At 36.8% G+C, this 25135-nt stretch overlaps 1 protein-coding gene across 1 annotated transcript in view; it reads left to right on the top strand.

Annotated features, from left to right (window-relative positions):
- The window catches only part of MAGI2 (membrane associated guanylate kinase, WW and PDZ domain containing 2), a 701810-nt gene that overhangs the window by 474501 nt on the left and 202174 nt on the right, over nt 1-25135 (top strand). Inside the window, exon 6 of the mRNA XM_053977427.1 lies at nt 4405-4484. Coding sequence (XP_053833402.1) covers nt 4405-4484 — 80 coding nt within the window. The remainder of the gene's footprint in view (nt 1-4404; nt 4485-25135) is intronic.

Raw genomic sequence — 25135 nt, 5'->3', positions numbered from 1 at the left:
CCTAGTGGTTTTTAGTTCCTAAAGATATTGAGTAGTATCCAGGGAGATTCCCAGAAAGCCTCTGGTCCTGGTACCCAGCTCCAGAGCTATTAACAAGGAACAGAGGCATTTAAACAGTCTCTGTGAAGTCTTAAAAGCAGACCTACAAAGAAAATCTAGAGAAGAACATGAGTCAAGGCTTCGGGGAAGTATTCTGTGCTTTCTTTCACTCTTTGTTTCGCTCTTCACCCAGTCAAAGAACATTTTTTCCACATATATTTAAAATTGTGTGCAACTAATACCAGATGACTCTGATTATAATAAACTGCTAGGTGCAAATACTTGGCAAAAAGAGAGGATTTAAGTTAGTTTAGCAATAATTACTTTATTGACTTTTGGCTAAAATATCAAGCTCCACTGCTTTACTGAATGACCTTAAAAAAAAAAAACAAAACAACTGCAATACACTTCCGGCCTATATGTAGTTTCTCTTTTGTACATAGAGAACAAATTTGGATGAATTTCAAAAAGTTATGATCTTTCCATACTTTACTTGCTTGAAGCAAGACCAAAGGGATCTGTTTGTAAAGGAAACTTTGCTTTCAAATTTCAAAAATTAGGATTTTACTGTTGATTTTTAGAGAGATTCTAAGACATGCATTGTTGATTTGCCAGCACTTATCTCAATAGTCCTAACTAGTAATCAAAATCATTGAAATTATGGGCTTTCTAGATATGTTTTTAATGATAAGGTATAGTTATTGCCAAGTAATGAAGCATTGGTCAGTGTAAGATGTTGCTAGCTGTATTTCTGGATGCTTTTGTTGCATCACTTCATTCTTGTTCCATCACTGACAACTACAAATGCCTGTTTGAGACAACTGCTGCTGCAATTCATCTGTTGTTCATTCATAACTAATCTTTAAATCCCCAGCCCCTTTTTCTTCTGGTCTGTCTATAAGACTTCCCAAGTGGACACACATGATTATACCTAGTCATAAGGTAGGCATGTTATGCCCCCTACAAGGTTTTTTTAGTGCTTAAGCATTCAGTGTGCATAGCCTATGCAGCAGATATGTGTTAATGTTACTTTTGCCGTTAATGTTAATTTGATGAATTTATTGTTCCTTTTGTCTCTTCTCCCATAGTTGAAGCTTTCCTGTTAAAGCTTCCTTTAAATTTTATTAAAAACAGTTTAGAAGATAAAGGTTGTCTCCCTTTAGTTTTTACACATTCTAGTCCTTTGCAGAGCTGACGAGGGAATAGCTGACACATGGAAGACTGGAAGAATACCCTACCAAGTAAACTTCCTATGCAGGACAGAAGTAGAGATGCATAAAAACCACAATGCTGTACTCCAGGACTACTTATTTCCCTCTTAACTGAGACCAATGTGTCATGTCTGTCCTCCTTGAAGGAGTGTTTGTGTGCTGTGGACCTGGTTGCTAAGATGATCCAAGCAAGCCACACTAGGAAGAGCATAGGAGGACATTGGTGGTACTGTGGAGGTGTTAGAAGTCAGGTGGGGTTGATTATGCCTTCTTTCAAGTCCTGCTTTCAGAGCAGGAAAGGATTTTTTACCCACTAGAGTACTTGTCTAGAAGCCTTTGAAGTCCCATTGCTAGAGTTGTTTAGTCCCACTGCATTGTATGTTTAGTACATATTATAAAGTGGAGAGGCAGGGCAAGAGAAAAGGCACAGCAAGGAAAAGAGGGATGAATTTCAAAAGGTTCTTTGCTCCTGCAATTATTTGTTATAGACAAAAGTTCTTGTGGATGAGTTTTGCTTTTTCTAAGTAGCTGAACAGGTTTGACATATATCACCTAGAAGAGGATATTGAGTGCTCTAAGAGCTGATCTAAATGAAATATCATCTCCATTCTATGAAATTTCACTTCAGACTGAAGGATCACCCTTCTGTTGGAAGAGCTGTTGATTTTTTAGTTTTTTTATGGTTTTATTTAAAGTGACCATCTTGCACAAGACTGGGACATCAGTCCTGCTGGGTTTGTGGAAGCCTTATTTATGCGAAAGGGAAGAGTAACTGCTTTCTGTTCTCAGTTTCAACTAAAGCCTTGAAGGTTGTAATTCAACTAATTCACATTTTTAAATATCGGTATTGAATTGGGCTTGTTTCCAGCTTGGCACCTGTCTTTGCAGATACTTGAAAACTCTTTCTAAAAATATTATAGGGATGTTTTCAGGGCTGGTGAGCCTGCCTAGTCTGATGGGTGGACATTGGCCAGTTGACTTGCAACAGAGCTGGCTTTTAGTGTTGCTGCTGTCACTGGCTTGTTTGGTGGCTCTGGACAGTAATTTCATGACTCTGTGACTCCATTTTCTTGCCTCTAAACCAGAAATATTATTATAACCAGGTTATTGTTATTTCCTTTGTAAAATGCTTTGCCATTTGCTCTATACCACAGCAAACGTTGGTAGTAGTAATCATGTACATTGCTCTTTTAAAGTCTTAGGAAACTATCTGTGATCCTAATTTAGTCCCTGCAGTCAGTGGGGGTCCCTAAAATAATTCAGAATTAAGATCTGGGAGAGAGTGCTGTTATCCAGACATGCCCACACTCCAGAGATGCCACTGTAGCTCCCACAAAAATGTCCAAACTTGCTCTGAGCTCTGGCACTGCTAGCAGGGTATCCTTGGTGGTGTGGAGCTCAGCATGTGCTGCTGGATGCACCCAAGGAGCTCAGTGGATGGATGCTGGGGTGATGAACCCACGCTGAGCTCCATCCTGCAGCGCTGACACTGCTGGAGCATCTCCCCCAGTTAACTTAAAGCTAGCTCAAGTATGTCTGCACAAGCTGTGGTTGGGCTGTGACTGCAGCATAAAAATGCACCCTACAGGAGACCACAGGCAGCCAGAGCTTCCGAGAAAGTGTCTTAGTTACAGTTGCAATCAAGCACAGGCTGCTGGCATAATTTCAAATTCATCTTACCTTTGGCTCATCATTCTTCATACTCTGCAAATATAGCTCAGCTTTCAAAGGGAAGGGTTTGTTTATCATCTTCACCTGTCATGAATGGTGTTCTAGACTAGATAATGCTTTTAAGAAAAAATAATTTAAATGCCTCAATTTTCTTTTTAGTTGCCATTTTATCCATACATAACTCTGCTGTACCTTCTTTCCCATTCAAAATGTGGAGGAAGCTTTAACACGGTGACAGTTATGCTGAGAAGTAGGCACTGTCGCTCTTTTGAGAGAGAGAGAGAAATTGAGGCAGAGAAAAATTTATCTGCCATGGAAGACAAGGTGGGAGAAGGAATTGGTTCTATTTATTTATTTTTTCCCTAGGGGAACCAGTGGTGTTGGGATCACATGGACTGTATCAGGAACTAACAAACTCACAAACAATTACATCCTAATCCATTTTTTTGCCAGGTCCCCTGTTTTTGTACACCTTATACCAATGTTTATAAGAGAAGTCGTAAGCACACTTTAAAATGACACAGCAAATAATAAACAAAATAATTCAGTATTCTATGGAATGAGCTTCCTCCTAGGATGTCTCAGATAAATAAAACACGGCTTAGAAGTGTCTCTGAATGATGGTATTGTAGGAAAGGCATCTCAAAAATCAAGGGGTAATGATCACATAATTTTCTGGTTTATAGTCTTCTTTAATATATTTACAATATTTGGCTCCAAATTTAATTGCTTATGGGTAAGGTATACATTGAAAGGATCTGGCTTTAAGTCTCATTAGCTGTGCTAAGTATCAATTCATTTGGCAAAATAATCTCCCAGAAAACAGTTTTTGCCAGTTCAGTACTCTTTGATGGCTGATTTCTCAAAGATCTATTCTGAGTATAGAAAGGAGCCACATGATTCATTCAGCTTGTGCATATCTATTTTATCTCTACAGAAGGATTATATATGGAGAGATAAAGGTTTGTTAAACAAAGTATCATTAATCACCCTGTCCGGAAATGTAGACTTTGCAGGAGCAGGCTGTAATTTGCATCACTTTTGCTATGCCTTGTCACTGCTGCTGGAGAGAAATAACAAACCTGTACTTATGAAAAGGACAGGTTTAAGATGAAAATAATTCTATCCAAAGACTGTGAGAATGGTACAAAATCCTGTCGCCTGCACTCGATCAACGGGAGAACACTGTATTTGTAATAAATTCCTTTTGCTCTGGATGAGTTCTGCATTTTCAATGAGGTTAACTTGGCAACATTCTAGTTGATTTTAATAAAAATAGCTGCTTTGAGGACAGGGAGCTGAGGTTGCCAAATTTACAACTGCCTTGCACAATTACTCTTACACCTCCTTCAGGGCTACTTAGAACCAGTAAGCAAATTAAGTGTATCGATTGCAATTTTGTTGGACTAACCCTTTTTTCTTAAGGAATAAACTTGATTCCTTTCAGTATGTGTCTGCTCAGAGTGATCTCTTTTCTTTTCAGCCATAACACAAAGACAACATCATGGCTGGATCCACGACTTGCGAAAAAGGCTAAACCTCCAGAAGAGTGCAAAGAAAATGGTAGGTGATTAAGTTTTCCTTGCTGCTCAGAGGGGATTTTCCTTTGTGTGTGTGTGTGTCTCTTTCAGTTCTTACAAAAATCAGGCATTTGGGGGAATGATGAAAGGTGTTTAATTGCTGCTTTGGTTAGAAGCCATAAGTGATACCAGTTCTCAGTGTACCATGTGTTTCTGCTTTTTATTCCCCTTTCTGATGCTATCCAAAGCTGAGGATCACAAGTGTGTTTTCTGCCTGTTGTGTGTGTGACTCCGGGACTGACCCTCTCCCTCATCTCCTACAGAGAACTTTGGTCTGCAGAACAGAATCCTTTTCAGATTCTGAGCTTTTAATCTACAGGCGATTCAATGCATAAGGGAAAGTAGCAGCACCGTGGGAATATGAATATTGTTTGATTTGTATTTAAAGGTACAGTGCTATGCTATTTAATAGCCGATTTAAACAAAATAGTGTCTGATAAAACAGGGTGTGGGAGGGAGAAAAGAGATCAGTGTCTGTCAGAGTTCAAGGCTGGATTTGGGGGGTACTACATTGCTAATGCTTTAAAATTTAAAAGCATACATACTGCTGAGGATGCTTAAAGGAGCTGTAGCTGCTTTGCAGGAGAGATTATTATATTGACAGATTCAGAGATTTGAAATAGTACAAATCATATCAGTATAATTTCTAATTTTTCTCTGGTAAAGTTTATCAGTATTTAAAAGCATTTAATAAAGTCAAGGCAAGAATGTGTTGTAATCGATCTGTTTCTGGTAAAGGATTTTTTTTCATTGTTTTATATTTCCATGTCAGTTCGATTAGTCAGTTAAGATGTTATGATCTCTAAAGACTGCTACTTATTTTATTGTTGTGAGATACAGAGCATTAAATGCATGCATGCTACATGCATTAATTCAAAGCATTTTTAAGTATTTTAAATGTATTCATAAGTTTCCATGTACCACATCTGATTTATTTTAAATTTTCCAAAATACATTCATTTGGTTAATGTAAATGCTATTAACAGAAAGGAAATTCAAGGCTGATTAGGAGATCACTGAGGAGTCACTGGCTGTATGAATTGCAGGGTCAGTGTTTTGGTAAAAAATGTTCCTGGGTTGGATTTTTTTGGTAATGGCTTTCTTTTGAAAGATTGCTATACTCCAAAAATAGCTTCCTTATTTCAGTAGCAATTCTGACGTTCTCTTCTGACATCAGAAATTACATGTCTGAATGATTTTGTGATGCTTATTCTAGCACGGACAACACAAGCTCCCAGACTAAATTCTACAGTGATTACAATAGAGGTCTGATACTGAAACAAAACAAGTGCACAGGAGCTTTGCTTTCTAAATCTCTCACATTACTTATATGAACCTATATCTTAGCCTGCTCCTTAGATAATACTAATGGAAAAAGCAGGGAAAAAAATTACCAATATCTGTGGAGTAACATTGCACAGAGTTACTTGGAGTAAATATGTGTTGGGTTTTTTTTTTCCTTTTTCCGTTAAATGTTGTATACTGAGATCAGAACAGCACCGAGAGATTTAAAAATACCTAAGTGTCTGAAACAATTTAAAATTAAGATCAGTGCATTAAAGAAAAAGCATTATTTTATAGTTATTGACTACTGGATTACTGAATCACTATAGTATGCTGGGTCATGTTGTTCTTTTAAGGTTGTTCAGCTCATTAATGCAAAGTACTTGGAGTGATGCATAAAAGACTTTAGGGAGAGATTTTCTATTCTTACAATGATTGTTCTTCCAATATTCTATCTTTTCTAAGGTTCTTCTGTTTTTCAAAAGTGTCATTCTTTTTTTTTTTTAAATCTAATACCTGCAGAGGAAAAAGTTCTTCACAATCACTTATATGCTTTAAAATGACTGTACCTTGCCATAGGGGTCCAACACAAGGGACTTTGTTATAGCACACAGGGATTTGTAATTTTTGTTTAAATTTAATCTAACTTCAAGAATTAATTTCATCTATGGCTTCGTAGATTTTTTTATGCCAAACATCTTTTCTGTTACACTTTGTGATTTATTCTGGCATATCTTACTCAGAGAAACAAAATTTAAGAAAGACATCAGTGTTTAGATAGGAAATTATACCTACCTTGATGCTTTATCACTACATGTATGACTCTTGCTTTTCATTGACATTCATTTTGCCACATATGAAACTTGTATTGATTCTCTGAGATACATTAGGATGTCTTAATCATCGACCAGATTCTGCTATCAGGTTTTGATTGTGAAGAACCCAACTTTTGTGTTCTCCTTTCAGTGCAAATCCTGACAAATCCTCCTTCTTCATTCTGCCACCAGCATACAGTTTCCACACCAGACAATGTCCAAGCAGAGCACGATATCAGAGTCCTGATGTTCTGGGCTGGTGATATTGAGGGCCCCCTCTGCTCCAGGCATTTCTTCTCTTCCACTTTCTGCTCTTCAATGCTCCTTTGAAAAATATGATTTCTTCATTATCTCTGGCTTCTGTAGCTGCAAATCCCAGAGCTTGCTCATTTCCTTTCACAAAATCTGAATCAATCTTCCAGCACATCCCTCCTCTTAAAAAAATTTCACATGTTTTTGCCAAGAGATTGACAAGCTCTACCAAGTCAAGCTTTCTTCACCTAAATGCTGTGGACTCCTTCTGTTTTTCTTTAATGATACCTACTGCTCTAAATCACTTTGTAGGTCAGGTGATTTCAAGTGATGATCTTTATTTTTGTATCTGTTGTGGAATTTCTGTGTGAGTTTCAGCAAATTACATTGACTTTTGCTCTATAAGACCTACTTAGATGGCAGGACTTTGAAGCGAGAACTGCCTCTTATGCTCTGTTTTTATGGTGCCAGTCTGAGTTTCATAATAGCAATAAGCAGAAATAGCTTTACAATAACAGCTACAATTTTGTAGACATTTCTGATTTCCTCCAGAAAATCTTGACCTTAATAGAAATAATTGTTTCTTCCCTGCTGAAAATATAAGTTAAATATTTTTTGTTTTCTGAATTTAAATACTACTTTTAATTTTTTTTTCACATCAAAATTGGTTAAACAATTATGATGTGTAGAGTACTAGAGAAGTTGTAGTTCTGCCCCCTTTGCATCTGTGAGCTAGATTCCCTCATTGCTAAATTTCTGTAAAGTCGTATAACATAGCAGATTCACAGGCTTTGCATGATTACAGGTATGTTATGTGAGTGGTCTTCTAACTGAGTCTGTTCTTCAGGAGAGATTATGGAAAAGAATGACGAGTCCCATAAGGCAGTAAGAAACATAGTTTAATATTGAAAGGCAGCTCAGCTGTAATGACATGAAATATCACAGGTTTTAGAAAGTTCATTTTTAATTAAGAAATGTAGCAATTAATTTTTTCAAATTCTTTAATTCATTTTAGGGAACTTTTATTCTGGAGAAAAATCAACAATTTCTTCTGTATACAATTTGGGGATTAAACAGCTCTTGAAATTTCTGGGGATCAAATATGTAAAGTTTCACTTATTTCCTCTAAAAAGTTCACTCATTTCATTAATAATCCATCCCAAGCCATAGTTTCTATCACTCTTAACACTCTCTTTCTTTTTATGTCAACCTCCTTTCTCCTATCCCCTAGTTTTCAAATATGAGTAGGCCTACAACTATAAATAAAACTTTGATTTCACCTAGCATTCATCCATCATCTGTCTTTCCATCTCCTCTACACCCACCAACTTGACTGCAAAATATAGATATTTATGTAGGGTGAGCCGAGTTGCCTTTGTACTTCATTGACTGTGAATGTCAGCTCTGCTTTGGCACTTAGAGGACACAGACACGTGATTCACCTGTGAAAACACCTGTATGCAGACAGGCTGCTGCCTTTCAGTGTCTTCATGTTGAACTGAACCCCACCCCATCCCATTTTGTTGGGTTGTGTATTCACCAGTCCTGCAGTCACAGGCGGTACCTTTGATGCTCTCACTGCCCCACACAGCTCTTCTTCAGAATTCCTCATTGGTTACCTGATTCCTTACTATGCTGCAGTAAGATGTACCAACCTTTCATATTGTTGTTTTATAGATGCATTTGGGCATAGGCATGCTGCTTTTATGGGTAAAGCTTTACTTCTTGATTCCCTTGCACACATTTCGTGTAGAGAACTTTTATCTTACATGGATACTGTTTGTGTTTTCTGATACTTGCAACTTGTAGAAGGTAAATACTTTCCTACAAATAGTTTTTTATTTAATTGTTTTTACTTAGAACTCCCTTTTGCAGATTATTAACCCCATTTTAAGTATTATTTAATCAGTTTTGTAATGGAGCTGGCATTACTTGTAATAATACTGATCACAATGAAATTTTTTTCTGTCATTTTTTGACATATTGAACATGATTTTCTCTGCTTGCATTTTCAATTTGCATTAATTAAATCATAACAAAATATCTTGAACTGTTATGACCTTTGGAAGGGCATTTCATGCTGGCAACACCATCTGGGCATTCATTGACCACAACACTCTTCCATGCCAAGCTCATAATAATGCTAATAAAAATAAGAAAAGGGTCACCTCATTCCTGGGAGTTCAGAAGACACTTCTCTGGACAGTCTAATTCAGTGACACAGCTTATAAGAGTAATTCTTCATCCTTGGATAAGTTTTAAGACAAAATAACTGTCCACATGTGCATACCTTGGCTGGCTGTGCCCCGGGCAGCATTCTGGTATCTCCTTGGGGAAGGTCTTGCATACAGTGAAGCTTCCTTGGAGGACACTTACCAGTGTAAGAGATAAGTCCTTTGAGCTGTAATGGACTACTAAGTATTACTTTGCCTTCAGAACCATTACAGTTTCTCACAGTCTCAGCCATACAAATCCCTGTAGTGTGCTAACAGTAATCTTAAATAGAATTGGTAATTGCAATGACAAGAAGGAGTAAAAGTAGAGAAAAAAATTTCTATTTTCCTTGATTAATTAGTGAGTATTTGGCTCTCTTGTACTCACTGCTCACCCAGATAGTGCATTTGAATGGGGAGATGCCAGGGACCCAGAGGCATCCCACAGCTGCACAGCACACAGCCTGCATGGATTTCTGTCTTTGGAGGTAGTGGCAACCCATAGTAACTCTTTCAGCAATCTAAGGATTTTACAGGTTGCTAAATGCAAGTCGAGGAAGCTACTATCTTGTCCCATGGTCTTCCATGAGGAAAACCACAGGCTTTCATTCTAATCACTTCTAAGTCCTGAGTTTTGTGAACGAGGGTTATATAAACACACCTTTCATGTGCCTTTGAAGATTATTGGCCTGTAAAGTGGACTGAGATTCACAGTTGAAAAGGTTCATAGAGATATGAAATATTATTTTTGCTAATGGCCCTTTATGTGTAAAGTATTATAACATGTATAACAAATGCCGCCTGTAAGGAACACAACATATTCATCAGTGGTGTAAGATACAGTGATTACTGCATTTTCCAACAGCAATAAAGGTTTACTATTATTTTTTAAGACCTTTTTAAATATAAATAAACACATCCACCAGTGACATACCCCAAAACAGAGCCAGCACACTGGAGGTAAAATGATAGTACAGTTTAAACTGCACTGCTACTGAAATGTGGTGCAAGGCTACATGGCCACTACAGAATGGCTATAGTAGCTTGAGTTCCTGCTGGAGCTGCTGAAGTTACTCACACCCAGTTTCTGAGAGCATCTCTGTTTCATTTTGTTGCCAAGTTAAATGGCTAAGCTTAAGTAGTTTTCAACTAGAATGTGTAATGAAATTTAGAAAGGTAGGGAGAGAGATTTTGTAAACTCATCAGGAGAAACAGCACCCAAGTTTTAACAATTCACATATTTAATGAGCTATAAATTGGATTCCACTCACCACTGAAGCAAGTAGCAAAATTCTCATTGGCAGCACAAGGTTGGTTTTTGCCACTAAAATGCAAACAACATGTGGTATGAGAATAGAGGTGTCCTGAAATATTCCTACAAGGACAGTTGAAAGGAATGGTCCTGTCTTTTCACACAGAAAAGAATTCACACCACCACATTATGCAAAGATCAAGGCCTTGATGCCAGTAAAGAACAAAAGGTTGAAATTCCTTCTGAAATATGCACCTTGTTTAATCATAACTAGAAATCAACTTACATGATTTTTAATCCTATTCTCTCTATAGCCTTAATCCTTCAGTCTCTGACTTCTAAATGGCAATGAAGCATGATAGATTTAAGAAGGAGGGGTTTGTGAGATTAGAGTCATTACAATATGGCCAGCTACCTTTGGCTTTATTATTTCTCCTCCCTCTGATTTTCTATGAAAGCTCTCATTTTTAACAGAGATCATTAATGAAAAAGGAATGTCAATCTTCTCCTTTTTAAAAATTATTCTTCATAATCATCTCATTTTGAATTTCATCTAGAAAGTCAGCAATTTTATCAAATTTAGAAGCCAAAATTTGGTGTTCTTTGATGGAAATTTTAACTTGTTGCAAAAAGTGGTTGGCTATTTCCTGGCAATCATTTTGAAGTCCATTGCTGCCAAATAAGAAATACAGTGACTTGCTAAAATCCCTAGTAACATTTCTTATTTTGCAGATAGCTTTAAAGGTACAGTATCTGTCATTAATTCCAAACATTCCTTGACTGCTCTTTGCTTACACAATCAAGGAGATGTATTCAAACCTTTTCTGTTCCGTTAGCAGTTGATCTTCACAATTACAGTTATCTCAGGGTTTTTTCTTAATATTAAGTGAATTCCTTGTATTTATGATGTCCATTACTTCTTCCTTTTTTTTTTTTTTCAGTATACTTTAAAAAAGGTCTCAGTTATTTGGCTTTTGTGACACCTGCTCTTTGATTCCAGCCTAAAATCCTCAAAGTGAGTGCTGGAGTCCCTGTTAAATAGAACTGGGAAATCCTGTCTGAGCACAGATATCCTGTATTTAAGATTTGACAGATAATGCAGCACTTTAAAAAGCCTCTGTCTTTCATGACTAATACCCTCAAAGACCCAGTGGCAGATAATCACTGTGGGACAGGGGAAAAAAAACGTGGTATCATTTCAAGTTTTTAGAGAAGTGTATCTGCCTGAGTGGGAGGAAGGCACAGTCACTTAGTGTGTGGATGGTGGATATTGCAGTGTTGTCATGAAGGGAGGAACTGCCTTTGCAGAATTCATAGTAGAAAGCTTTGGAATAGAATAAGTGGTTATAAAAGGTAGAAAGTATAAAAAGCAAAGATGTGGAGAATGTGTTGCTAGCTATATAAAAAGATATTTGGATTTGTGATGTCTTTAAGCATTAGAATTATTTCAGTATAGAAACGTGAAGAGAGAAACATATCTCTGGATATGAGGAAATCCTGACACCTGGTAAAAGGACTGATAAGGCAAACAGGCAGGATTTTGGAATCCTGACAAGAAATGTTAGAATTTGTTTCCCTTAAACATCAAACCTTTATATGTAATTACATTCTACAGAATACAGTTTAATGTTTCATCAAAATAATAATTTCTGATTACACATTCTGGTGAAGCATTGAATCTTTTTGTCTATGCAACTGTAAAAATTAAAAGGCCATAGAAATGCAGAATGATTCCAGATGAATGTAGTCACTTGCTATAAACACAAATGAGCCTTACTTCCATATCAATAGGTGCATATTTCTGTAGACTTGCAGGCCAGATTCTGGTGACTCCTGAGACTGGGAAGTTGCCCAGGGATCTTCCCGCACAAAGGTGAAGCACCCAACTCTTCTGTTGGATCCTCTTCCTTTTGGTGCATGAAGGAGAGAAAAAAGATTCATGTGAGGGGAACAAAGTAGTATCTTCCTATCAAAACAATTAATAGCTCAAACTAGCAATTTTGTCTGAGAAATTATCTAGTCTGGATAACCTACATCTTTCCTATCACACTGCAGTATGATAACATTGCTCTGCTTCACTCTGGAGGTATCAGAAACTACAACTTCTTTTGCCTGCATACTTAAATGTACTGGACATTGGACTTTGTTTCAGTGTACTTTTGCTTAAATAGACTGAAAAATTTGAGACAGGTTTTAATTATAGAAATTTTTATTTAATCTTTCACCTCTGACACCACCATGAAAGACATTAATTGCTCTGTTTAAAAGTTTTGTTGCTTTGGAAGGAGCGAGCAACAGTTAAAGGAGAGTTGGATTTATATTTTTTAAATACTTTTCCCTCTTTCAATCCCAGCTGAATTTCTCTTATCTATTTTCTTTTAAGTATTCTGTGAGTTTTTCCTTTTTACAAGAAAAATCTTTGTCTAGAGAATTTAAAGTTATAGTTAACCTTCTCTATAACAGAATATTTACTGGAGGGAGCAAGGTTTTTCCTTACAGAGGAATACAATTCTCACAATTTTCATTCCTTTAACAAAACTTCGGTCATTCCATTTTTCCAGTGACAGAAACAGAAACATTTGAACCACATCTGAAATTCCTGTTCCTTCTGAAATTCCTGTTCCTTCTGTTCAAAAAAAGTGCCTGGAATAAGTGTATATCACTTTCACAATTAAATAATTAAATACTTCAGCATTCAAAAAGTCAGCTTTAGCTATTTTGGGACTGTTATATTTTGTATATTCAGACATTCATATTTTAAGGGTTTCTGTCTTCAATTGATCCTCTCCTTTCCTCCACTGGACTAGAGGAATCATTGAATTTCTTTCAGCTGTGGAAGTGGGAAAGGACTGCCCTCATTGGTGGTTTGGGGGACAGATGTTTTTGTAGACTTTTCAGTCTCATCCTTGTTTATTCAGTGAGTTTAGTGGGGACCATTAGTTTGTTGGCAGTTGTAGCTCCATTAATATTCATTAAACTGGCCATTTTTTTCTGGTGGTCCACTTTGTTCAAAGATACAGATATTTTCATATTTTCTACCCTTCGATTCTCTATGGTCACTTTCTGTACCATGACATTTCTGCTTATGCCTTGTGTCCTCACCACAATTTGACTTGCTTGGTCTCTTCATAACTGAAGAATATGCCTGTATTTGCAAGTTCCACATTAATATACAAGATCATAAAATGTTGCTCTGATGAGTAGTGAAAAATGGTATTGGAAAGCCTTAGAGTGTGTGTCTTCCAAACTATTAAACATATGACATATAATGCCTGTTCACAACATAGGTGACTCAAAATTCTTTGAACTTTCTGAGGTTAGTCCCCTTCCTGTCTTTTTTTCAAATCTTGGAGGATTTTATCACCTTCAGTTTTGCCTCACCATCCTTTTGTTCTCACACTTCCCTACACTGTCTGGTCTCATACTGTCATATTTAACATCTCCTGAGTAGATTAGATTATTCATTAAACGTGGGTGTTAATTTTTGAAAAGTTAAATTGTAGTTTTGGCTGTTTGTTGGTCTAGTGAAAAGATCATGGCAAGTATAACAGTATTGCTTGCTGTACTGATTGCTGGAATTTGCACAACAGTTTTTGTTTATAAAATTCCTGATTGCAACTAAAAGATATTTATTAACATGTAAATTTCTATAAATAAATTGAACAGGTAATGCTGGATATAAAAATATTGTCTTAGATCTATCTCAGTAAATGGTATTTCATTAAAATTTCATTATGTCCAGCTTAAATCTATATTTTTCAATAACTGAATATAAAACATGGTATAAAAAGTAGAATTTTGTCTAGCAAGGAGTAAAAGCAGATGTCCACCCTAATATTAATCCTGCAAGAAATACAGTTCTGAGGCTAAGGAACGTTGCCTTAGTAAAGAACTGAAGATTTTTTTTCTACCTGCACTTTCACTAGGTAGGCAAAAACAGAATTAGAATAAACTGTTATGGATATAGAACATTAATAAACAAACTTTAATATCTTACTTAAGAACAAGATTATAAGTGACACTACTAGAAGAGAAGAAGGCAGGAAATCCTGTCATTGCTTATTTTTTTTAGATTAATTTTGAAAGAGCCCTACTGATTTATTTTATTGTTAGAGAAGCCCAAACAAACTCTCAGTTAGTGAAAGGTGATAGGGGACTTCTTCAAAATCCACTGAACGGCTTCTGTTTAAGAGCCTTGGATTAGGTGGAAAGATAATACATCTGTAAGAAGGGGGATTTTCCTTTTTCTCAGTGTAAGCTTCCTTCATTGATCGACTTGAAGGGTTCCCAATTCAGATGAGGAGTGTGCTTTTTGAGATTTTGTTTATGCAACACCAAATATTGCAATTATGTCCTCATGAATATTCTTTCCAGAGAGAACAATGTGCATCCTTGTGGCGATGAAATCCCCATTTAAAGTGTGTGTGCCAGCCGTGGTTATTCTGGATTGTTTATGCCTTTGTGATACACTTTCATTCTCTCACTTCTAATTGTTTTTGAATGACTGTGGCAGCGGTCACTGACAATTAATGACTGGTGGGCAAATTGCAGGAGTCCTGGCTTTATTCCCATGATTACTGGGACACTCGCAAAACTAAAATTAACACCGCCCTCACCCCCCACGCTTCTCTGCCAGCCATCATCTCTGAGTTACTGATCTGCTCATGTTTCCTTCACTTGTTCTCGAGATTCAAAAAGATGTAATAAATTTTCTCTCCTTGGAATAATTTTTAGTAATGACCAGACTGATAGTGAGCCCAGCTAGAATATTTAGTGTGTCAGGGTATTTTTTGTTGCATAGTTCTTAATCTAAGAAAGATACATAATGGCAGATTCTTATTCCTTTTTTGGGATAGTAAATGTGCCCCATTATTGCCACAGTAACTAAGCTAGGCATTGTTGTTACAATAGAGAAGGCTTTGAAAAATCAATAAGAAAACCTTTTAAATGTTTGTCTGGTAGAAAGGTGGAGCTGATATTTATATAATGTCCTTCTTTGCAAAATAAAACCTGTGTTCCCAGGAAGGTTAATTGTGCTTTATGTTCCTGTTGCATGTACAGTGTTACACAGAGGTAGTGAATTTGCACAAACTTCAGAGTGCATTCACTGTTGTTGGTGTGGTTCATTTAATACTTATGGTTTAAGCAATAGGGAGGGCATACTCATCTCATCCTCTTGACCTAATCTAGCTGTCTCTACTATTCTAATCACCATAACTTCTGAGCTGCAGGTTCTGTGTTTTGCTACCTTGCTCTCCCACTGATGTTGCTGTAGGGAGCTATATAAGATAAGAGGAATATTGATATTCATTAGTATCATGTGCAACTGAAAGGAAATTTTGAACTGGGAATATTGCCCTTCAGCTTTTGCTGTTGTACATTGCCTTTTACATGACTGAGTGCCCATCAGATGAGATGTCATAGAGACTTGAATTTGAGGTTGAAATAATGACACTGTGGATTTGATCCTTTTGAGAACTGAGCCGCAGATTTTATTTTTCAAACATTATGTGTAGCCAAATTCTATTTCAGCTTTGCATATATTCATACACACAGATTTTGCAACACCAAGCAAAGCAAGATAAGCTTTAAACTGGTTGAAAGAATTTTAGATTTCTGCTTGGAATTTCTCCTTCTGTGTGATGAATTTCCAACACTGTAAGTCTTTGAGTTTAATGCCAGAGATATTTTCTCCAGTAATATATTTTCTCCAGTAACTTTAAACATTGCCTTTGGGAATTGCTCATCAAAGGAGTTAAACTAAAAGAATAACTGTGCTCAGGTGTTCCTAGGCAGCTTAGTTCCTACAATGGGGATTTTTGTCATGTTCTGATGAGAGTCCCTGATGAAAGATGAGAAATATCTTGCTACCATTAAAATTAAAATCATGTATGCTACCATTAAAATTAAAATCACCTCAGCTTGAATTTTACAGAATGTTGTTTACGTATTGGGCTTTAACATCATTTTAAGTTGTATTTTTTCTGGTGAAGTGTTTCAATATAATTTTTTTTTGAAGATACAGGAAATCAACTCCCTCAAACCTTCAGCACCAGAATAGTACACTAGGGCTGTCTAAAAACTCTATACATTGCAGTTCTTTCAAGCATATTAATTGTTGGTATTTTTCATAAACTGTGGTCAGAACTGGGAAAGTATAGTACTACAAAAGGTTTTGCTAAATATCTGGATTATGAGCTGTAGAAATCATTTTTGGTCTAAAATTATGCGTGATATTTGACCAGAAAAACTAGACATACCCATTGTTCGAAAGCAATTTTTTATTCCTGGGTAAGTTAGTGTTCTTTCTATTTTAGCACTTGTTTAAGTTGTTTTAAAAAATAACACATTATTAAGTGAATTAGGACTATTTGTTTATATTAGCATGTTAGATTTAGAAACAGCATTCTGGAGTCCTTTATTGTGATTCTGTAGCTGAAGTTGAATCTTATGTAGAATAAACTCCTACTTTACACGTAGTGAGGACAACATAGTAAGAGCACAAAATCTGTTTTACTGGTTCAGAATAGCTCTCTGTTTAACATGTATCCTGTCTCTTAAGTACTGCTTGGATCAAATGGTTGAGAAAAGGCTACAAGAAACAAAGCAGGCATAATCCCCCTCTTGTATCTTCCTACTTTTTATCTCTCACTATATTACAGAATCTCTGAGCTGGTCATGGTCTCAGGATCACTGGGCTCTAACTGTCCTTTATAAATGTGTCTAATTCCTTTTTAGAGCCATTTAAACTTTTTCACCCTCTGGGAAAGGTTTCATGTACCATTATTATATTCCTTTATGTGATATTTCTCCAACAGGAGAATCCTAGCCCACAAAATCTCACATTGGCAAATGAGGTCTTCCAAATCTCTGACAGCATTAACTATCTCCTCCTGCACCTCTGCAGGTTCTGCTACCTGTTTTTTGGTTGAATGACCACAACTACACACAGTACTCAGGGTGTAATTGCACTGTTGATGGCATAATGCTGTTTCCTGTTTTAGCTTCAGTTACTTCTTGACATTGCTGACATTGTGTTTGCTTTTTGACTCCCCATGGGCTTAAGCTGGTGTCTTGAACATCTTTTCTCTGAGTGTTAATATTCACTTTAGAGCCCATCATTATGTATGTGTGTATGCATAGTTAGCATTCTTTTTTCCCTTTCTGCATTTCTTTGCATTTATGGAGATAAAATTAATCATCCATTTTAACACTCAGTGTTATGAGATTATTCTTCAGGTTCTCACAAGCAGTTTTAATTTGATTATCTGGAATAAGCTTTCTGAGTCTTTCATCATCAGAATCAGGGAAGTGACTTCAGAATCAAAAGATCCTGAGAAAGAACTTATGGCAATTTTTATTTACCTTCTTTATACTTGATCCCTTAAGATGATTATTTGCATAATTTTATTCACCAGTAAAAAGGACTAAATCTGTGCTAAAAGAGCCAGAAAGAGAGTTAATATAATCATCTTGTTTCTGAAATGAAGGCTTTAGGAATGCATGGTAACAGCAGCACCATTTAATTAGCTGAATTTAATTACTCCACAGAAATGAAACCAGCTGGCCCAACTTAGCCATGGAAGAGTGGGGTATTGAAATCCAGAGCTGGACAGCAGGGACTCTTTGTATCTGTAGACACCCCCAAAGAGTGTTTCACCCCACCCTCAGCTTTTATGCTAAATGAGATGGATTTTCCTTCTGACACCTCAGTCTAGCGAGGTGGATCTGAAAGGAACCAGCAGGGATCAACTGATCAGTGGGTGAGAATAACATGGAGGTTTTTGAAGTACATGAGATGCTTTTCACTTCAGTCTTGGCACACTCCAGGAACAGCCTTCCCCTTTATAGATCCTCAGGCAACAACAACTGGGGGATTGACAGAGAAATTTATTTAGTGTGGGATCTCCAGCAAAACTGGTCTGACAAAGCAGCAACAGCAGGCATTACCTTCCTTTTTTCTGTAAGACACATCAGGCTTTTTACACTTGTCCTTTATTCCTGTGCGACTCCTGTTGATGCTGTGCTACTGAAGAGCTGTGTAAGAGGTGAATAGCAGCCAGATTTGCTAGGGAATAGGCTCCTGGCTTCACTTTGTTGCTTTGGAAATGTTTTATAGAATGAACTAGGTGTTTTGTTCTCAAAGAAAATACAGGTATGCTCAGATAGAGCCTTAGAGTCATGACAGTGTTTGATTAAAAACTGCAGTTAAAGGGGAAATTTTGTAATATATATATACACACACAATTTTTAGTTTTAAAAATTATTTCCCCTGGTATTATCCATCTAAAGGCTTGGAAAAACTTGAAAGGATAAAAATTTGGGGCTGAGTTTATATTCTCTTCATCCAAATTTGAAATGTGACACATCAATACTGTAGTATCATTAAAAATGTTACACAGTTTTTCAAGAGTAATCATTTTAAGAATTTCAGGAAATAAAACTTGTGGCTTTAGAAAATTTTGCTACTGTGTTATATCTACTAAGTAACCTTAAATAGCACAGAGAATAGGAAAAAGAGAAGAGAACTTTGCATTAAGGCAACCTTTTGAGAGATAATGCTAATGTTTAATTGCAACTTGGTGACCCAGTACCCGGGTTATTTTGACTTATTAAGAGTATATAATTACTCAGAAATTCATATTCATTTGTGATATACCAGCCTCACAGTTTAGTGAAACTCTCCTATAGCTTGGTAAACTGCAGGACACTGCATCTGGGAGTTTCTGAATAATTTATCTGAAGTAACGAGTATCATCATGTGATGCTGTATCAAAGCAACTGCTCAAGTGAAAGCCAGCTGGGTACAGCCGTTGTATATCAAATAGCTGCTTGAGTTGTCTCTCTGGAAAAATTAGAGAACATAATGAGCAAAATTAGAAAACCTGGGGAGCAGCCTCCATGGATACCTATTAGCAAGAAGTAATTTAATTAGTGTGAAATCTGTGAAAGTTTGTTATTTATAAAGCTTTGTAGTGTTCTAAGAGAAATACATGTCTACATACACACATCTATTTATACAGCATGGACATAAATATATATAAGTATGAGATGAGTACTTATTTTTCTCTGTCAGCTTTATGAAACACTAATAGAATATTGGCTCAAAATCTAAGGACTCATTTTGTGCCCAACAGAAACTTTTGGGTTGTTTCCCAAAAGGCTTTATGCAGTCTCACTAAAAGTAAATGCTTCAAACACCAGATCCAGGAGAGATTGACAAAAGATATTTGGTAAGGAAAGATGCACAGCTCTGTTAAGTATTAGATTGATGCTTTTATGAGGCAGGTCTATTGAGTGCCATTTGTGCCTACTCTTCTTGATGCTGACAAGGAACACAGAAACGTGAAGTGCAGAACTGAGAGAAGGACAGACCTGCTGAATTTTCAGCAGAGTCAATGGATGATGCAGCTGGTCTGCATCTCTCAGGATCAAGCCCTGCTCTAAACATTATAACTGCTTTTACTAACTTGTCTCCTGGTCTTCTAGTTAATCTAAGGTCAAAGTGGTTTAACAGTGAAGTCATTTATGACACCTTTTGGATCCGCAGTTTTAAATCACAAAACCAATTTGAGGCTCTATTTGTGTCAATGGCTTTTGTAGCTATGGCTAATTGTTTTTATCTGAGAGACATGGGAGAAATACTGCTTCATAAGGTTGTCATTAGCCTGAGAAAAAAGAGGCCATTGATTAGAGGCATGAATAGAATGGCTTGTAAGCCAAATTAACAGTTGGGGATTCCCAAATGGCCAAGGGCAGAGCCTGTCTGATCTTAGCAAAACTCTGCATTGCAGTGGGGAACTCTCTAAGGGATCTCGTGATGTTGACCTTAAATCAAGTCTTTTTTGGAGGAAATAAACCAAAAGGCTTTTATTTTCAATAACAGATTTGTAATATACTAATTCAAATATGATCCAACACCAGAAAAATTCTATAGCAATTCACAGTGACAGGTATATTTTTTAACAGATATTTAGGTACATGTCTGCAGTATATGAAAGCAAGAAAAGGATCCTTCTATTGTACATGAAATGTGAATATTGCATCATTATTACACAGGAATTTGAAAGGGGGGGAATGCACAACAATTCTCTTACATATACTAACATAATGTAATGACACTCTTAAATTATAAAAATAACCAAAAAAATGTACATTTAGATAGTGCTTTTGTTTCTTTTCAATGAAAGATATTTTATAAAAATATTCTTTTCAGATGATAGTGCCGTTTGAAAGACATTAATATGACACAGTGGAATCCTTAGGTATCCAAAGACCTACTGATAGTCTGTTAAAATTCAGTTTGCTAAAAACATCATACAAACATTAAATGTGTATTGGAACATTCTCATGATTTATTGAATTTTGCTAGATAAAGTCTTTCTAAAGGAATAATACTAGTAAATTCCCTAACCTTAATGTGAAGTGGTCCACTCCACATATATGTATAGAAGTGTGCATCGTCAGTACATCAGCTTGTTTACAATTTAATGATGAAAGGTAAAATTAAAAGAAAATCAATTCATAAAAGCAATTTACAATATGTACAGGCTGAATGAAGCATTTTACTTTTTTCCATTGTTTTTGTTGTTTTTCTTCTTTTTTTTTTTTTGTCATAAAGGGTAACTGAGTCAAAATGGAAAGGACAAAACTAGTCTCTTTTACAAAATCTAATTTGACCTACATGTTTTGGACCATTACAGGAACATATACTTGTAGATACTTGTAGTGAAGTCCACACTATTGTGATTTCTAGAATGTCATCTTTTTAATGATTCTAGTTAAATTGCTAAATCTGTGATGAGAAAACAGAACTTTCATTTAGCCTTGTGAATCTCATCCATTAGCTTTTTAAGAGAGCTAACATCAGCTAGCCATCAGTAGCACATTGTGACACCCAAATCTTAAAATTAATTTGTCAAATTACAGTTAGCATAGATGGACAAAGCTCAATAACATATTTTGAAGAAATATTTTTTATTGGAGCTTTAAGCACACTGTCCCAAGAACCACAAAGTATCCTGCCAACTTCCCTTTTGTGGAAGATGTGGTTGGTAAGTGGTTCTGCAACACCTCTGTTAGAGCTCACTGTCTATTCTGCAGAGAACTGCTGTAGTGATTGCTGTTTGAGGAGCTTTTACCTGTTTTGTTTTCCTCTTGGATCCCACCATTGGCGCTGTTCTCTTTTGCCAGTAATTGGATTCTGAGTATTCTCTGATTTCCACTCCCTCCCCTGGGAAGGCAAGGCAAAACAAAGATACAACATAGTCTACTGCCTACTGGAATTATTAGTGTTTAAATGCTCTATCACCACTGGGCTGAAAATTGAGTTGTTTATTATCAATTTGAATGCCATTCTGGAGCTCCACTACAGTTAGCACTGCACTACTTTCATTATAAAATCAATTTCCTGGAGATGCCTATCTCCATTGGTTTAATATATACCACATTGAAAACTGGCATAGAGAAGCTGGTGCTCTTCCAAGGTAGAAGTATTGACTGCTGAACAGGAGATGTAGTTAGAATAGGAAAAAGCAATAGATTTCCCATGTTTCAGACCAGCTGATGCTCTCTAAGCCTAAAGGACACATCTTAGTGATTTTTTTACTTAGAAGTCCCCATTTCCACTTCAGCCGTTTGGGGAACAGCTCCCATTCTATCCTGTGTTTCAAGAAGTACCTCCTGATTAATCCCTTTTCCTCTCACCTCTCAGCTGTCCTTCAGTGAGTATTTTCCCAGGGAGGTACTCTAGACTCCAGCTTCAGTAACCTCCAGTCCTCCCCCACCGAGACCAGGGAGGACCAGAGCTCCTTCTGGGATCACAGATGGGGGCTGCCTGCCTCTGAGGGACCCATGTGTTCCTGGAGGGCCCTGTCATTGTAGGCACTCCCTGCCCTGCAGAAGGGAGCTGCTGTGCCCAGCTCTGAGGAGCCAGGTTTGTGTGCTGCCCGCTGAGCACAGCAGGCTCAGCCACCCTGTGCTCAAAACCAGGTCACCTGATCCTGCAGATTTCAGACTGGGAAATCCCCACGGCAACAGAGAATGTAAAATTTATTCAACATGGAGAAGTTTATAGCTGCCTTTGCTTATGCTCTGCCAATGTCACTGAAATCACAAGGTTACAGGAACAACAAGGACACTACATCATGCTATTAATACGTCTGGTTTGGGGCTTTTTTAAGAGGATTTTGCAGCTTTAACAGTTTTATGTGCCTACAGATACTCTTAGTCATGGATTTATTAGGATATTTTTTCTCTTTAAGTATTATTAGATATATCTTCAGAAACAGGGTTTAAACCTGTCTCTTTTGAGGTAATTTAATGTGTAGAAAAAGTCCAACTTTTCTTCCTTTAGACTAGAGGGCTACTTCAACTCTTAAACTGTTTATCATCCTCATAACCTTTCTTTACCTCATTTCTATTCATCCTATTTACTTTTCCATCTCTCTTCCCCTCCTCACCCTTTAAGTGAACTTAGCAGATGCTAAAGATGTCAGGCTGATAGCTCTGCAGATACAGACTCTTTCTCAGACTTTAAAGATGTTGTTAATTCAGGAGTAAGCAATGTCAGTCCTGTATCACAGACTATCTGTCATGGACTTAACCCAGGCCCCTATTTAGAGAAGGAAAATCTATACACCATGGTCTTTATCTTCCTCAGTGGTGACTGCTGAAATATTTGCAGATTGACCACTGATGATGAATTAGTATGTAACAGGTGTATGCTACTCTGCATTGTGGCATTGTGTCAGAAGCTCCATGTTTGATGGCATTTGGGCTATTAACCAATTATAATGATGGTTATTTAGTATTTGCACCACATAATGCCCCAGATAACCCATTATAAATGAATCACTAAAAGCACAAAACTGAAAGCCACAAGTGCTGAGCTAATTAGAAAAATACTAGACAGAAGGAAAAAGGAAGGAAACAGTGATTTTTTTAATATAATTTATTAAATTCTCCTCTAATCCTCTCTTTTGATAGCAGTTTAACATTTACATATTTTCCTTTTGCTGTGTATCATAAACCAGGCCTATTTTCTTTTTAATAACATCTGCCTATGTGTTTCCTTAATTTTTTTTATTTGTTAAATTCTCCTTTTCTGCTTGTATGTCTTTTAATTAGGCATTTGCCCATCATCCCTCTTTCTGTGGAGTTTATCCAAACTCTAAGGCCCTATTTCTGTAGCCTGCCCTTGGATTTCTGCCTCTGCCCAGACACAGACTAATGAGGTACAAGGGATTGCAGATGTCATTATTCTGCAAATATTTTGTGTGTATGTAAATTGTTTTGTTCTCTCTGTAATTATTTTTTCCCTTAGATCCTGGTTGGGTTTTTTTTTCCTTATCATGTTCCTCAGAAAGAGGATGTCTCCACTAGACAGGCAGCCATAAAATCCTTCTGTAGGGAAGGAGGCTGCATGTTTACAGTGATGGGTAGGCAGAGTAGATTTCCACTCAGTGGACCAAATTAAAACCTAAAGGATGATTTTAGCTCTGCTAGCTTCCCATTACATCATCTCAAGGAAATGTTTTGAATTTAGGGTGTATAAAGCTAACAAAGACTTTACCATTGTTTGTCAAGCTACATGCTCTAGTTTCAGGATTATCACCTTCCAAGAAAAGAAAACCTATAGTCTTGTTTTAAAAAAAGGTAGATGAATGCATACTGCGTGAAGATAATCCTTACCAGTACCTTTTCTTTGTTTAAAATACCTGTTGAAAATCATGACTATGAAAAAGGCACATATTAGCCTAGAAGTTTGAAATATCAGTTCAGAAATCCACCATTTTATTAAAATCAACTTTTCAGGCACTTAAGGTATTACTGTATAAAATTAACAATATAAATTTAAATTTAGAGCTTGGCAGTTGGCAAAAGAGAGTCACCTGCTTGGCTGTTATGTAATGACATGTCCAAAGTTATTGAGCTGTTAAATTAAACCTTTCCTGTTATAGTGCTGATAATCAATACACTAATATTTGTGTAAATTTGCTGTGCAATTTGCAGCTAATCGGAGCGCGGAGTGGGGGAAGTGATGTCTGTATTATATTTTTTGCTTTTAAATTTGTTTTTTGCATCACTTTAATTCTGCAAGAACTCTCATCTTATACTGGAAAGATTTACTTTACTGTCTGTCCTAAACTCTAGCTAGCCCTAACCATCTAGTCCTTCCTTAAACTCATGTGTCAGTTCAGTTCTTACATGAACTTCCTCACACCCAAGGAGCAGTCTGAACCCACACATGCTTTTTGTCTTTGCTATTCCAAAGTACATCTTGTGGCTATTGTCAGATTTCAGGGGGATTTAGCAGTAGAAAGCTGCTCCAAAATCTTTCTGGTACTACAAAAGATGGTGAGAGTTAACTTGTTAGACTTTGCACCTGTATGAGGGAAACTGTTACCTGGCAGAATCGTGTCTGAAGCTGGTGCACAAGCAAAGATTTGACTGTACCTTGAGTTTCTTCTTAGCTCTCCAGGAGTGCCCAGTGCTTTATTTTCTACAGAGTATCTAAAAATACAGTTAGGCAGGGTGTCACCTTCCTGAGAGAAAGGACTTCATCAGATGATTGATAAAGGCATCCTGGCATAAGGAAACAGCTTTATTAAGTGCACAGACAGGACATGCTTTGTTGGCTCTCACCTAAACCTGCAGCACAGACCTGTCCTTCAAACTTCTGACAGGGAAGTACAGAGACTTTTGAAAACCAGGCCTTTTGTACCAGGCTCTTTATCACATGGAACTCTAATTCAGTAACTTAGTGTTCATCTGAATGCATACTACAATGAATAGTCAATCATATTTCATTTAATAA

The sequence above is a fragment of the Vidua macroura genome, chromosome 5 (assembly GCF_024509145.1).
Source record: "Vidua macroura isolate BioBank_ID:100142 chromosome 5, ASM2450914v1, whole genome shotgun sequence".
In the NCBI taxonomy this organism is placed as follows: domain Eukaryota; kingdom Metazoa; phylum Chordata; class Aves; order Passeriformes; family Viduidae; genus Vidua; species Vidua macroura.
The sequence above is the reverse complement of the archived record's forward strand: the minus strand, read 5'-3'. Positions and strand labels throughout refer to the sequence as shown.